Raw genomic sequence first — 12,814 nt, 5'->3', positions numbered from 1 at the left:
TCCATCCTCGTCACTCCCAAAGAGAACCTCAACATCTTAAGCTCTGCAACCTCCAGCTCTGCCTCCTGTCTTTTCTTTAGTGCAACAGTCTCTAAGCCGAACAACATTGCTGGTCTCACCACCGTCTTGAACACCTTTCCTTTCATTCTCGCTGATACTCTTTTATCACACAACACACCTGACACTTTTCTCCACCCGTTCCAACCTGCCTGCACTCGCCTCTTCACCTCTTTTCCACACTCACCGTTGCTCTGAACCGTTGACCCTAAATACTTAAAGTCCTGCACCTTCTTCACCTCTGCTCCCTGTAACCTCACCGTTCCACCTGGGTCCCTCTCATTCACACACATGTATTCTGTCTTGCTGCGGCTAAGCTTCATTCCTCTGTTTTCCAGAGCAGACCTCCACTTCTCTAGATTTTCCTCCACCTGCTCCCTCCTCTCACTACAAATCACAATGTCATCTGCAAACATCATAGTCCATGGAGATTCTTGTCTAACCTCATCTGTCAGCCTGTCCATCACCAGAGCAAACAAGAAGGGGCTCAGAGCTGATCCTTGATGCAGACCCACCTCCACCTTGAACTCCTCTGTCACACCTACAGCACACCTCACCACTGTCTTACAGCTCTCATACATGTCCTGCACCACTCTAACATACTTCTCTGCCACTCCAGACGTCCTCATACAATACCACAGCTCCTCTCTCGGCACCCTGTCATACGCTTTTTCTAAATCTACGAAGACACAATGCAACTCCCTATGACCCTCTCTGTACTTCTCCATCAGCGTCCTCAAAGCAAATACTGCATCTGTTGTACTCTTTCTAGGCATGAAACCATATTGCTGCTCACAAATGTTCACCTCTGCCCTTAGCCGAGCTTCCACTACTCTTTCCCACAACTTCATTGTGTGACTCATCAGCTTTATTCCTCTGTAGTTGCCACAGCTCTGCGCATCTCCCTTGTTCTTAAAAATTGGTACCAGTACACTTCTCCTCCAGTCCTCTGGCATCCTCTCACTCTCCAAGATCTTGTTAAACAAACTAGTCAAAAACTCTACTGCCACCTCTCCTAGACACTTCCATACCTCCACAGGTATGTCATCAGGACCAACTGCCTTTCCACTCTTCATCCTCTTCAATGTCCTCCTCACTTCACTCTTACTAATCTTTGCTACTTCCTGCTTCACAACAGTCACCTCTTCTACTCTTCGTTCCCTTTCATTTTCCTCGTTCATCAACTCTTCAAAGTACTCCTTCCATCTTCCCATCACACTACTGGCACCTGTCAATACATTTCCATCCTTATCTTTAATCACCCTAACCTGCTGCACATCCTTTCCATCTCTATCTCTTTGTCTGGCCAACCTGTACAAATCCACCTCTCCCTCTTTAGTGTCCAACCTAGCATACAAGTCCTCATATGCTCTTTGTTTGGCCTTTGCCACCTCTATCTTCACCTTACGCTGTATCTCCCTGTACTCCTGTCTACTCTCTTCAGTCCTCTCAGTGTCCCACTTCTTCTTAGCTAACCTCTTTCTCTGTATACACTCCTGAACTGCCTCGTTCCACCACCAAGTCTCCTTGTCCGCTTTCCTCTTTCCAGATGACACACCGAGTACCCTCCTACCTGTCTCCCTGATCAAATTAGCTGTAGTAGTCCAGTCATCTGGAAGCACCTCCAAACCACCCAGAGTCTGTCTCAGCTCCTCCCTGAAAACTAAACGACATTCTTCCTTTTTCAACTTCCACCACTTCGTCCTCTGCTCTGCCTTAGTCCTCCTTATCTTCCTCACCACCAGCATCATTTTGCACACCACCATCCTGTGTTGTCTGGCTACACTCTCCCCTACCAATGCTTTACAGTCACTGATCTCTTTCAGATTACAACGTCTACATAAGATGTAGTCTACCTGAGTGCTTCTCCCTCCGCTCTTGTACGTCACCCTATGTTCCTGCCTCTTCTGAAAGAAAGTGTTTACTACAGCCATTTCCATTCTCTTTGCAAAGTCAACCACCATCTGACCTTCTGCGTTCCTGTCCTGAACACCAAACCTGCCCATAACAGTCTCATCACCTCTGTTCCCTTCACCTACATGCCCATTGAAATCTGCACCAATGACAACTCTCTCACCTCTGGGGATGCTCTGCATCACTTCATCTAACTCACTCCAGAATTTCTCCTTCTCTTCTAACTCACATCCTACCTGTGGGGCATAACCACTCACAACATTGAACATCACCCCTTCAACTTCCAGCTTCAGGCTCATCAACCTGTCTGATACTCTTTTCACCTCTAGAACATTCCTCACAAAATCCTCTTTCAATATAACTCCTACTCCATTTCTCTTCCTATCTGACCCATGGTAAAACAACTTGAACCCTGCTCCTAAGCTTCTAGCCTTGCTACCTTTCCACCTGGTCTCCTGGACACACAGTATGTCCACCTTCCTTCTCTGCATCATGTCGATCAACTCCCTAGCCTTCCCTGTCATAGTACCAACATTCAAAGTCCCTACTGTCAGTCCTACATTCTTAGCTTTCCTCTTCTCTCTCTGCCTACGAACACACCTTCCTCCTCTTCTTCTTCGTCTTCGACCAACAGTAGTCCAATTTCCACCGGTACCCTGTAGGTCAACAGCACCGGTGGCGGTCGTTGTTAACCCGGGCCCCGACCGATCCGGTATGGAAGCCTTTGTCACGATTCGCATGTTTGATTTGGCATGTGTTTTACGTCGGATGCCCTTCCTGCCACAACCCTCTGCATTTATCCAGACTTGGGACTGGCACAAGAAGACACTGGCTTGTGCCCCCTTGCGGTTGCATTTGTATTTCTTTATTAAATCAAACTTGCAAATCTAATAAATAGATCAACAGCTTTCAGTTTGTCCCTTCAGGGGTCACAACAGCGGAACGTGTTCCGCACGTTGATTTGGTATGAGATTTTTCTTGCCTTCCTGCCGCAACCCTCCCATTTTATCCAGGCTTGGGACTGCCACCAAGGATGCCCTTTGTGGATCAGTGTGAGGCCACCATGGTGCGGTGGGATTTGAACCCGCAGCCTTCTGCAGCCCAAACCAATGCTCTATCACTGAGCCACCACGCCCCCCACACTTGGGGGCATATTTAACAACTACACTTTCATTTTCAACAGTGATGTGTGTAACATTACATTTTTAGGGAGGAATTAAAAAACTGCATTTTTAAAGAGTGTTTTTCTCTCAACTAAAACTATGTTTCCCGTGTGGGTCCTCAAATGCAAATAATAGAGCAAATATTTGTAGGAGACAAATTATTTGTGCTTCACTGAATATCACATTTGCCTTACAACATCCCTAGAATTCACAAAACACATTTTTATTGTATTACAACCAGGATTACTGTGACTGATTATTTTAATCTTGTTGAACAAATGAAGGAAATTGTATTCCCATCCTCGGGTATAGAATATCAGGACAAGGACAGTCAAATTATAATTTACCTCTAAACATGAGTTCAAGTTTAAATCACGTTTATCATTTAGCCATATTATAGTTGATGTTCCATAAAAGGAGTGCAAGTTGTCTGTAGGGAGGATGGTGGTTGATTTATAATGTCTGTGTCTATATTGATATATAGTATAGTGGTCCGGCTCAGTATTAGTTTTGGTGTGTATTTTGATGTGAAAGGAAGGAGTGTTGAGTCAGAGCATTAGAATTGTCACTCAACAGAGAAGCAAGCTTATTTAGGAGTTGGAGGCTGTATTCACTACCTCCAGCTCTTATTACTATTTTCAACAATTTCTACAGTTTCCCTTTTCTGCTTCTCAACCGCCTCACAGAACCACTCCCTTAACTAAAAATATCCCAATTAAAACGCGATGTTCTTTATACAGAATGTAGCAGTTTCAATCATTTGCTTTTGGGTTTTTTGAGAGGCTCCTGGTTCCAGCCCACAAAGGTTGGAGTAAAACCACACCTTTAAAAGGATGTGATGTTAATGAATGATATCCTTAGCAACAACTAGCACAATAAATTAGGTTTAACTTACCATGTCTGCGCATGTGTGACCATGCATATTATACAAGTGAGCGCTGCAAAATGCATTAATTTCTGTTGAAATTACAGCATTATCTTCATGTGTTCAAAGGAAATGAAACAAACTGAGAGACATCAGTAGTGACTGTTCACGCTTTGCTCTTGGGCAAATAAATTGTCCATTAAGTGGGCATTTTGGAAGTTAAACAGTAACTAGCTTTAGAAAGAGCTGCCTCCCACACATGGGCACCCTGTAAATACGGCTGAAATCAAAGCTTGGTAGATGAGCCACAGCTATGGATTTGCCCTTTTCTATTGTGCTTTTCCACTAATCAGATATTAACCAGTTATCAACCAATTTCATCTGCTTGATATGTCAAAGACAAATTCAAAGATGTCCTGTTTTGTTGTGAAGGGGCAGAAGGCAGTAAAGTTATCTGCGAACTTGTTTTGAGGATGCTCTTTTTCCCCACATTCAGAGATGTTGCAGTCTCAGAGGTTGCTTTGCACGTGTGTGTGTGTGTGTCTGTGTGTCTGTGTGTGTGATAGTGTTGCGGTTGATTTTGTAATCTATCAGCACATGCTGTGGAGTAGCGCACCCTGTGGCTTGGCATTAACATACTGTTGGGTTACTTTGCTCATGTTGTACAAGGAAAGGAAAGCAATGGTAGGGAGGGAGAAGGATGGGGAGCAAGCCCAGAAACAAGGAGCTAAGGCTCAACCTTCACAAGCACAACATCCTCCCCGTTTCCCTACAAAGACTTAGCTGGTGCTACTTCTTATTTACGATGGATAAATTTATGGAATCGTTTCAGTGAGGGAAGGTTACTTAGTTCCTCAAGGTGAAAATGGATACATTTAGCACTTAATGAGTCAGGCTTGGGCCTCTCCTCCATATATCAGCATGTTATTAAGACATTTTAAAATCCCATTATAGTGTTTCTCCTTGAACATGTCATGCTTTTATTGGGCTGCCCTATCTTTAAATCTGACCTTTTCTGGCCTGCTCTGGAATTGAATGGAAAAAAAGATGATACGATGGAACACAATATAGTTTTTTTGGGGGGGGGGGGGCAACATATACGTATGCGGGTATAAAAATATAGGCTTTGGCCAGTTTTAGTGATATGCATGAGATGCCTGATAATTGCAATTAGTTTCAAGCAATAAAAAGATGCTAGCAGATACAGTACTAAATACTTGTGAATTGTTAAGTGTGTTATGATGTTGCTTTTGTTCCAGTAATGTTAAAAAACTTCAGATAAGTAGGATTGATGTAGCTTCATGCACTGGTATAGTACATATATGCTCTGCTACAAACATTAGTGTATTACACGCATGTGTGGCTGTACAGTATATTAATTGTTTGAGCTGATATGTCACTAAGAGGGACATGTTAAATAAAAAAAGTGTTCCAGCTGTATCAAAAATATGGTGAAATACAGCTACATCCTTTAGTGTTTTCCTTAAAACAAATCAGACCCAGGTCTGGTAGAAATGTTAAGCTTAATAAACAACAATGACAAAAAAGGAGGTAAAATTGGGGATGGAGGAGAGCATGACACAAAGGCTGTGATGACAGAGGCATCTAATCCAGGCAATGCCATTCTTATCAGGGTCCAGTGGATTAGAGTGAGCCTCCTAACCAGAGAATCCTTCCCAGCCAGACACTCTCCACAGCCCAAGGGCCTGGATCAATAGGCCTGCATTGATCTCTCTCCTCCTGTGGCTAGATTCACTTTTATTAGGATTGCCTTGGTGTGTCCCACTTAGACACACACATGCGATCCTTCAACCTCTCCATGCCATGAAAAACCACAAATACAAATGGACAGAGATATTTGAAACATCCTGTTTTATGTGTGAACGAGAGTTGAGGTTGTTTTGTTTACACTGAATAATGGGTAGCAGAAACACTACGGTGTCAAGTCAACTTAGCTGCATGATGGTTTTTTGGTTTCCTCTCTAGCCTAGGCAATTTGATCAGTATCGCAGAACAACTGTATGGCAGAGAGGGTCTTAACGCCTATGGCTTGTGGCCTTTTGCTGTGGCAACAGCATCCAGCTCTAACGTCCTTGCTCTGTCTTCTCTCCCCTCCAGATGACTCGCCCCATCCAGGTGAAACCGGCTGACAGCGAGAGTCGTGGAGGTAGTTGTCTTCTTTTCTTCATTATTTATTCACATCCCATTTTCATCTGCCTTTATCTAGGCTAATTCTTTTCACTCTTTTCCTCTGATCTCATCTGTTTCATTGCTGTGAGTGTAAAATTTCATTCTGTTTTCATCTTGTGCCAATTCATTTGTTTGCTTTTGCACTAACATACTGTAAGTGTGTAGCAGTTTAATTGTAAACAAAATTCAACAAATAGTTAAAATTGAACTTTGTGTGAATGAATATTATGCATAAAACACAAGGAGTTTTGATGCCCTCACTATTTTGAATGCCTGTGCGAGCTCGTGGTAGTTTGTGATAAATGTTAGTGTACTGAATATGTTCTATATCTACTGGGTTTATTCAGTAACTAAATTCAGTTTCTTTTGAACAGACTCATTCCACTTGTACCCATATGCTTGTTGTAAGTGATTAAAGAGTCTGTGTTATTGAAAGGATGTAGAGCTGTAGTGTGCTGTCCAGCTGCCACTTTTCTTGTTTCATATGCCAAGTACATTATCATTTTCTCTGTAAATTAGATAGTGATTATGCTCAATACTGGAACCATATCCATGAAAGAGCCCTGTTGAAGCCCACACTGCTTGGTCTGTATGCATATGAAACATGAAAGTAAATGGTATAGAGGGTGTGAAAAAAGAATCTGGAGCATGTACAGCTTGACAAACAATCAATAAATTTGCGGGGTTCCTGCCAAGATCCTCATTACTTGGCCTTAATTCTCGCCTCTTTGATCTCTTTTGTTTTTGGAGGCTTTCATTTACTTACTGCCTATCTGCATACATGTTAATAAGTTGAGGAGACATCCTGCTAGTCAGTGGCAGAGACAATGAACCTTACTGTATCTTTTTCTTTTCAGTGTGCATCTCAAGTGTCACCCCATAACAAAGCAAGTGCGTTTTTGTTTTTTAAAGGAGCAACACTGTAGAAGAGGAGAAAGGGATGGAAAATGGGGATTTGGAAGTGAAAAACAGACAGGGGTAGAAAATGCACAAACGATGCCAGCTACATCACTGCACTTTTGAGGCTTTACCTAAAAACTTCTGCCTGTTCAGGGTGAATTAGGCTGGCCACTTGGCTGAATGTCAGATGCAGATAATCTTCAAAGGACACCACAAGCCCTTGAGATGGATGGAGTGAGGGCCATTAAAGACCACTGTCTGTTCAGTGTGTTTTCTTTTTCTCTCTTTCTTTCTTCCTTTGTTCTGTCCTTCCTTTCTCCATTCCTTTCTTTCTTATCTCAACAATTCATTCAGCACTTTAGAGGAGTGGTAAGAAAGGAAAAAGGAAGCAAAAGGGTCTTGTGCTGTCAAGATTGATGTCCCCTATAGCTCCATTGATTTTGCCATTGTGGTGCTGTGTGTCCACATTAACAATGACACTCAGCTGTCTCTTTACTTGGTTGTGAGTGGCTGGTTTTAGAGCTCCCAGGGCACTTTGGTCAGTATTGGGTCTTCTTATTGGCTACCAGTGGGGACCCCACTGAGGAACAAATGAGTGCTGGAACAGATCTGAGAGTTGCACATCATCTTAAATGAACAGGTCAGAGTGGCGCCACAGGGGCAATCAAACACTAGCTTGACTTTAACAGGTTAGAAGGTAGAAGCGAAAGGGGGAGATGGGGAATCTGCAAAGTGAAATGGATCTGCCGCTCATTTTTTAAATATCCAATTCTCACCCTGTTTCTAATCTGTTCGCCCTAATTCTCTCTGTAATATTATTGGCAAATGCAATTTCGGTTTTCTCCATATCTAATTCCACCTTCAGCCGCTCCTGCTGCAGTTAGCCGGTGCTTCTTCATGGCCTACTTTACCAGCCTTTGCTGTAAAATATTAAAAAGGTTTTCATTGTACTGTTTGAAAAATCAGGGCCTTGTAATTATTGCTGTTCTTATTTCGCACTGTCAAAACTGCCAAGATTATATTTTGTTATTTTGATCCTTACTTGCCTGCTGTTGCCAGAAGCCAGATCAATAACTCATTGTGGTGTACATGAGCTAAAAGAGTGGATGCAAAAACATATTAATTAGCCTCAGTGCAGTGGAGGGAGGGACGCCAGGGACAGACCCAGTCTGGCCTGCTCTCTCAGGGGCCACACTGCTAGTCCGATAGGGGGCACATAGTCTTCAGTGCACACAGTTACACTAATTAGTCCCTTAATCTCATTATAGCGAGGACAGTTTAGATCACCTGTGCGAGGTTGGTCGTCCATTAGGGAAAGACCTGTTACTGTGGTTTAATGCCTGCTGGACTTCCATTGGTACTGTATTAAAACCAGACAGGCCCAGACCAGAACAATACTGCTGCAGTGAAAGATGGACACTGCTTCCCTATAGTGATAAAACAGAAAGGCATTATGACATATTCTTCCAACAAAGCCTTTTTAAATATTCGATGACGCTTAGATTTTTAGGCCATTTTCTGATCTTTGTGAAATCTAAAATCTTTCTAAACTTTCTCCTTATAGGGCACTAAGAACAAACTAATTCATTGATCCACTGGGTTTCTTCAGTGAGACCGTATGAGTAAATCATGTTACCTATAGTTAATAAAGGGAAATATACGGTAGAGTATATCCATCCAAACTCTCTGTCGGCCCCTGCTGCTGCATAACAAAGACACACTGTGAAATGAATATTAATGGCCAATCACCTACCTAATCTAGCAGAACCACAGCAGTTACCGATTGAACCACCAGCACCATGAATGTCTCCGTCACTGATGACGCAGACTGTGCTAGGATGTTTCTTTTGGGGAATTGTTTAAGAGGCACAGCACAGATGCAGCAGGGACCAGTCTCTGTTGTTTTCTCCTCACAGGTCTATAATATGAAATAGATTGATTTTCCATCACACATGGCACTGATGACTGGCACTGTCTGCAGCTGATATTTCATTTGTGAAGGACTGTTTAGGGCTTCCTTAGACAGCTTGGCATCCTTAGACAGGATAAATCAGCTTTAACTACTTTCATTTGATCCTTAACCCTTTACCAGCAGCACTCCTGTTACTTACTATCTGCCCCTTTTGTTACTTTTTTTGGATGACTGTCGCTTTATTTTATTTTCAATTTTGTAGAAAGACATGCTGTTTCACTGGCTAAATTGTTTTTCTGTGCAAATGCTGCATTTTTGTGTTCAAAATTGTGTTGCATGGCTCTCATCATTTAACTCCCACCTTAACTGATTGTTAAAGTTTTGAGCTCAAAATGTGTCCAGAAATCAGAGAGACAGCAGACTAGCTGTCAGCTGCAGCAGGCCTGCCTGGCACAGCTAGAGCTACAGCCCACTGAGGAGGCCTGGATTAGAAACAGGCTCTGGCATTATAAAGCCAGGCCTGCACCCACACACACACCCACACAGTGAGGACAAACAGGCAAACACATACATATCCGAACCGCCCTTATACACGCACATACGCTCCCTTGCTCTCTCATGCAAACACACATACAGCACACGCAGTGGTATGTTGGTTGTACATAATGGGAACATGTGTGTTCACAAAGGAACATGTCCAGTGTAACACACAAAGACACACACAGTTACACATATACTGAATAAAAGTCTCAATCTTTCTTTCATGAGCTGTGTGTTGTGTTACAGACCTAGTATTAGCATTGCATTGTGTATGTGTTTTTGTGTGTGTGTGTTTGCTCCAACTGATGGACAATAAAAAGGTTTGCTTCAGTTCACTGAGATGTGACGAGAGAGAGAGAGTTAAAGTTAAATGGAGAGGACAAAAAAAATGAAAAAAAGATGGGGAATCTAGATTGAGAGAACATGCTCTGTTGCTGTTCTGTGCTCAGTTTTTGATGATGAATTTATCTGGCATAAAAGACAACAGAGTGGTCCATGTATTAAACATCAGTGGTGCTCTCCTTTTCGTAATAGAGAGAAGAGCTCCTCTTGTCAGAGCAACTCAGTAATGAACAAGGTAGGAAGGCCTGTAAGCTCCACTGATCCCCTTTAGAAAAGAAGGGGGGAATAAAGGAGAGAGGAATAGCTAGAGGAAGAGGAATGAAGGATGGTGAGAGTAGAGAGGTGAAAGAAAGGAATTTGTTCTGAGGTCTTGAATTGGGGGTTGGGGATAAGGGTGGGTGCAAAATAAATAGAAAGTGTTGATAAACCAGAAAGCGAGTGGAGCTGTGGGGGCAAAACAAAATACTGAACCATATATCTTCTCCCTTTGGAGAGAAGAAAACTATAGATTACTGGTCAGAGTGTGCTTGGCTGGGCATAAATGGAGAGATCGTGAAATAGTAGGTAGCATGTTCAGAGGTTGTGGGGATCAGCATGAACTAATCCAATGGTAAGGCCAGCTGTTGGTCACACATTTAGAGCTCAGAGCCTTGTCTAAATCCCCTCAGGTGCTCTTACACAAACAATACTGATACACAGGCTTTTGCCAGACCAGAGTTCAGTCAGCTAACTCCACCAAACAGGACTGGGATGTTCAGGTCACCCGCCTGTCAGCTCTTAAATTTACTCTCATATCAGCACAAATTAGTTTGGTTGGACGAGGAGGGGGTAGGGTAAATTGGACTCATGAATGACAGACAAGAGGAGAGAAAGCAGGAGAGCAACGGATAAACGGCGAGAGAGAGGAAGATGATGAAATCATTTCTTTTGGGATGTGCTTTGCTCATGAGGGTCAGATTGTGCTGAGGCTGTAGGAGTTATGCAGAGTCAGTGGAAGAAGTAGATCACAACAATTCGCTAATACACTGGGTAGGTGGAGATCAATTAGCCTTATCTAACAAACTACTAATGATAACACCAATGCAAAACTTGCTGACACAACAAAGAACAAGAGAACGCATAGTGATGATGTAATGAGTTTAGCTAGTTGAAAGATGCAATAGTTCTGCAAACACAGTGTTCTCATATTCTTTTCCACAAAATACACTAGTGTAAATTCTGTGGTACACTAAACACAAATAGATAGAAGCAGCAGCAATTTACAGAGGTAGACAAAATAACAGGAAGACTGCACAATATAGCACTTACTGAATAGCAAATTCAGAAATAACCAGGACTGGCAACAAAATCCGGCCATTGTAAGCTTCACTATTGTTATTGTGTTTGAGCACTTACCTGTGAATATGGACACAAACATAAATTCATCTAAAACATATCCCCCCCCCTTTAAAACACACACACAAAAACACACACCCTCCATTCCATCCCTCACTCGTTGTGATGGTCTTGTAGCGTAGGCGAATCAGCAAAGGTTACTGTTGAACACAGAAAGGAAAGGTCAGAATTCATGTTTAGTTTTCCTTGGGCCGGGAGGTAATTCCAGCCAGCAGATTGTGTTCAGACGAGCAAGCAGGCAGGGCAGGCCAGTGGTGGGGATGCTCATGCAGAAGAAAGCGAGGCAGGGATGGGGACAAGGTTATCCAGTCAGCCACTGCCTCTCAGCCCCTCTGCTGTCACCCTTAATAACACCCTCTCCCTTATCACTGCAACAATCACCTTGAGAAACAAACTTGTCTTCTTTCAGAGAGAGATGGCAATGGGGAAGAGACGGCCCCCATATGCATCTGGTCCGCCATTCTCATTACAGCACCTCAACCTCTTTGGGGACAAGACAGACTGCAGATCAATTTACTGCTCAATTCTCTGCATTTTATTATTCATTCTCTCTTTCTTCTTGGTTCCCCTGCTTTTGTTCTTGTATCCTTTGAACATATCAAAACATGTTGGCTAGATGAGGTACAGTTGTTCAAATTGCTATGACACAAAGGTCTGTGCTGTACAACTGTTGCACTTGCTCACTTGCCATTTTTTTGGATAATACACAGATAATGGTACTGTATATCTTTTTGTTACTTAAAATAAAAAAACTATTACATTAAATTCAGAAGACGCTTTAGTTAATGGTCACCTTGTTTCACTAAACTACATATTTGGATATCAGTTAAGAACAGTTCTTTAGATGCAGCAAAATGCTGAAATTCCTAAGTGTGTTCTGTTGATTTATGTAGTATACTGTAGAAATATAGTACAGTATAAGTACAATGGTTTGGACTGTCAGAGTATGATTGTCAGTCACGTTTCCTTGTTCATTTAACATGCATTTCTCTTTTAGCTCTTTTGGATTATTTAGGTTCTTTCAGGTTTTATTATTAACATTTATTTTGTAACTTTTCAATTTGGTTGTACATTTAATATCAGTTTATGTAAAACAACCTATGTATATTACATTAGAAAAAAGCTACTTTACAGTTATGTTTTCGTTTGGTGTCTTTTCCTAAAACATTTCCTCTTTTATCTGAACTCTTAATTTGCACTTTTAAAATGGCACTCTGGGACAATTGTTCAGACATTAAATGTATTCATTCACTTAATCATAAAATTTGTGTCATTCATTCTAATTTGAAAAAAGTTGATGAATTTAAATCTTGTGGTATATGTACACACATTGTAAGCAGAAAATGGCAGTCATAAACCCATATCAGAGAGCTGATAATCTAGTATGTGTGTGTCTGTGTGTGGTTGCCTTCTATGGACTTCATGCTCTGTGATTGCAGTGTACCGGGATGAGGCCAGGCGAGGGTTCTGATTGGAGGACAGTCTGCGCATCCTTTGCCAAATCACTGCAATCACCCGTTTGCTCCTTCTCTTTGC

General features: G+C 42.2%; 1 protein-coding gene across 6 annotated transcripts in view; it reads left to right on the top strand.

Moving 5' to 3' along the window:
• The window catches only part of celf5a (cugbp, Elav-like family member 5a), a 185,261-nt gene that overhangs the window by 99,590 nt on the left and 72,857 nt on the right, over positions 1-12,814 (top strand). For all 6 annotated transcript variants that reach the window (XM_067512543.1, XM_067512542.1, XM_067512539.1 and 3 more), the window contains exon 3: positions 6,118-6,166. In XM_067512543.1, coding sequence (XP_067368644.1) covers positions 6,118-6,166 — 49 coding nt within the window. The remainder of the gene's footprint in view (positions 1-6,117; positions 6,167-12,814) is intronic.

This window comes from Channa argus, chromosome 8 (assembly GCF_033026475.1).
Source record: "Channa argus isolate prfri chromosome 8, Channa argus male v1.0, whole genome shotgun sequence".
NCBI lineage: Eukaryota > Metazoa > Chordata > Actinopteri > Anabantiformes > Channidae > Channa > Channa argus.
The sequence above is the reverse complement of the archived record's forward strand: the minus strand, read 5'-3'. Positions and strand labels throughout refer to the sequence as shown.